The sequence below is a fragment of the Alosa sapidissima genome, chromosome 11 (assembly GCF_018492685.1).
Source record: "Alosa sapidissima isolate fAloSap1 chromosome 11, fAloSap1.pri, whole genome shotgun sequence".
Taxonomy (NCBI): Eukaryota; Metazoa; Chordata; class Actinopteri; order Clupeiformes; family Clupeidae; genus Alosa; species Alosa sapidissima.
In genome coordinates, this window is record NC_055967.1 from 32,509,496 (window position 1) to 32,512,461 (window position 2,966).

The 2,966-nt window shown below is 45.9% G+C and overlaps 1 protein-coding gene across 2 annotated transcripts in view; it reads left to right on the forward strand.

The window, feature by feature from the left end:
* Positions 1–299: 299 nt before the first annotated feature.
* The window catches only part of lmf2a (lipase maturation factor 2a), a 14,249-nt gene continuing 11,582 nt past the window's right edge, over positions 300–2,966 (forward strand). For both annotated transcript variants that reach the window (XM_042109445.1, XM_042109446.1), the window contains exons 1-5: positions 300–437; positions 1,275–1,528; positions 1,765–1,793; positions 2,142–2,335; positions 2,894–2,966. The exon at positions 2,894–2,966 is cut by the window's right edge and continues 106 nt beyond it. In XM_042109445.1, the coding sequence (XP_041965379.1) occupies positions 344–437; positions 1,275–1,528; positions 1,765–1,793; positions 2,142–2,335; positions 2,894–2,966 (644 nt within the window). In that variant the 5' untranslated portion in view covers positions 300–343. The remainder of the gene's footprint in view (positions 438–1,274; positions 1,529–1,764; positions 1,794–2,141; positions 2,336–2,893) is intronic.

Genomic DNA, 2,966 nt, shown 5'->3' on the forward strand with positions numbered 1-2,966 from the left:
TCAATCTGTTTGCCTACAGTTCATGTGCCTATTGTTGCAGTGGTTCCAACTTAAAAGGCCGAAACTCAAGGTCGACCGCACTGCTGTATGGCTAGGGAATTGGCTGGGAGAGAGAGAAATGACTCAAGCCAAACCTGTTCCTGATCTCATCGCCTGTAGATGGTGCCCGTTTTATGAGATTGGTGTAACATATTGCGCCTTCGCTGCAGGACATGAGTTTTCCTTCCTGACTCTTCCTACTGTACGTGTCCGCCCTCACGTGCGTGCGTGCGTGCGTGGCTACATCCGTCCCGACTTCCACCACCACTCTTGCTGGACAGTCTCAGGAATCTGGCGTGGCAAGATGGGGGAAATACGGTTGGCAATGAAAGCGTTCCTTTGGTGCATGTCTACCATCTACATGTTTGCGTTTGCTTCCCTATACGTACAGATACCAGGTGACTCACCCGTTTCCCTTGATAAACTGTTCTGAGCAAATTCATGGCAAATTCTTGTTAGCATTCAATGGCTAACATGCAAGCGACATGTTTCAGTACAGTGATACTGTGCAATGAACCTAGTGTTATTTTGTCGTGAAGTTGACAGTGTAGTTATAGGCTTACATCGCCAAAAGTGCACATACTATGTGCATGTGTAGCTACCCATTGCCGCAGAGTAACTTATGAACTTTATATCAACGTCAGCCAGTTTGAAGTAACGTTATGGCCGATTCAGCCAAACTAACATTAGCTTCTAGGCATTGTTGGTCTTTAATCCATAACGTAAATTAAGGTTGTTTGACGAAGGTGATTTCCTGTGTCTTTTGCTCCTGGAATCTGAGTCAAAACAACGCACTCCTTGTGTTCAAATCTGATGGCACACCGATGCTAACATGATGTCAATTTGTCTTCCAGTGGTTACTTCTTAGGAGCGCTTAATTAAAAATGCACTGGAGGTAACGTTACTTTGGTGGAGTTTTTGTAAACGAATTAACGAAATAAGTTACAGTAACGTTAACGCTATCGTTAACGTTAGCCATCTTGGTTGCAGCAGGTTGGATAACATGCTAATTTAAGTGTATAAGTTGTTGCTAACTTTAGCCGAAAGCACTAACGTTAGATACATACTAGTGCATACTTAGTTTCTGTCTTCCTTTTAGTTTCATTAGTGTTTGAAATAGTCTTCATCATGATGAAGTTTATAAAACCTGATAACGGTCTTTTAGCTAGCCTAAACATGCATCGTAACACTCTAGAATTTTTGGTATGAACACGCCACTTCTTTTTCCGCCATAGGTCTCTATGGCAACGAGGGGGTGCTGCCCTCGCGCTGGATGCTGCGCTACACGGGCAAAGGATTCTGGGAGCAACTGAGAGATTCTCCCACCCTTCTGTGGTTGGGTCCCAAGCTTGGGCTGGACACACAGCAAGGCATGGAGCTTATTGCCCTGTTAGGGACCTTACTCAGCCTTTTGTCAACGCTAACGCACAGGCTACGGGACTGTCGGCTCTACCTGTGCCTCTGGATACTGTACCTGTCACTTTATCAGGTAACACAGCCGCAGCCCCTCCTCAACACACACACACACACACACTTGAATTATACTTGGCCCTCATGCGTACACAAACGCAAACAGGAACACAGACACCATCTCTGAAGAGCACAGCTTGCTTTGTTACTCATGCTGCTGTGCTGACACTGTCTGATGTGTACACACACACACACACACACACACACGTCCACCTTTCTCTGAAAACATCTTTTTTTCCCCTCTACATAAAACAGGTTGGACAGGTGTTTCTCTACTTCCAGTGGTGAGTGTTGTGCTGGTTATGTATATTATGACAATTCCTTAGTATGCATGAAGTCACATGTTAGTAAATGAAACAGCTGCTGAGTGGGGATGACTCCAGAACATCAGGCATCTCATAAATAGACATGAATATTTCTGGACAGCCAGATGGTCACTTGACCTTCAACGTGTAACATGTCCAGGGGCTTCCACCTTTATGTCCCTGCTGACCAAGGCAAGGCACCCTGAGTTGCTCCAGGGGTATTGTTCCTGTAGTTAGTTCTCTATTGCTCTGCATAAGACTGCGCGCTAAACAAATAGATAAATAAAAGTAACTTTACATTTTTTTTCTCTCTCGGTCCCTCTGCAGGGATAATCTCCTGCTGGAGATAGGGTTTCTGTGTGTCCTGGTGGCACCCCTGTACCTGCCTTGGGGGCGTTCCCGGGGCTGTTTCCATGACAACGTGACACTGTGGGTGGTGCGCTGGCTGCTCTTCCGGCTCATGTTTGCCTCTGGAGTGGTCAAGCTCACTAGCCGCTGTCCCACGTGGTGGGGACTCACAGGTGTGTTTTTATGTGCGCAGGTGTGTGTGTACTACATAGTTAGATGCAGTGCAGTCATGCCTCTGTTTCTGTATGCCTGTGTTTGTGTAATGCATGGGATAAAATTAGTCATAATTAAGTCAAGGGATAATGGACGACACGGTGGTCTGTTCACAGAAATTAATGCACGGTCGAGGTTGTAAAACGGCCCCCGACGTGAAGCGGAGGGCCGTTTAAACCTCGTAAATTTCATCAGTAAACCTCAGTACTGTATTTGATAGAAAAGGACAGTTTTGCTAAAATGACACTGTTTTTACCGGAAATGTCCCCATAGCATAGCAAAAAGTGTGTAAAAATGTGCCATTTTGGAATACGGTTGGACAAAATTCAACATGCCCCAAGTTTTAATCTGTTCCAATAGGGGTTCTGACCAGGAATCCATGGAGAAAACTTTGACCAAAAACTAGGCCTAATGTTTCCAGCAGATGACCTGTCTGTATTGTTTGTGTATCTATCTGTTATGAATCTGCTTTGTGTGCGTGTGCGTGTGTATGTGTGCGTGGGTGTGTGTCCGTCCAGCGCTGACATACCACTACGAGACCCAGTGTATCCCCACTCCTCTGGCTTGGTTTGCCCACCAGCTGCCCGTGTG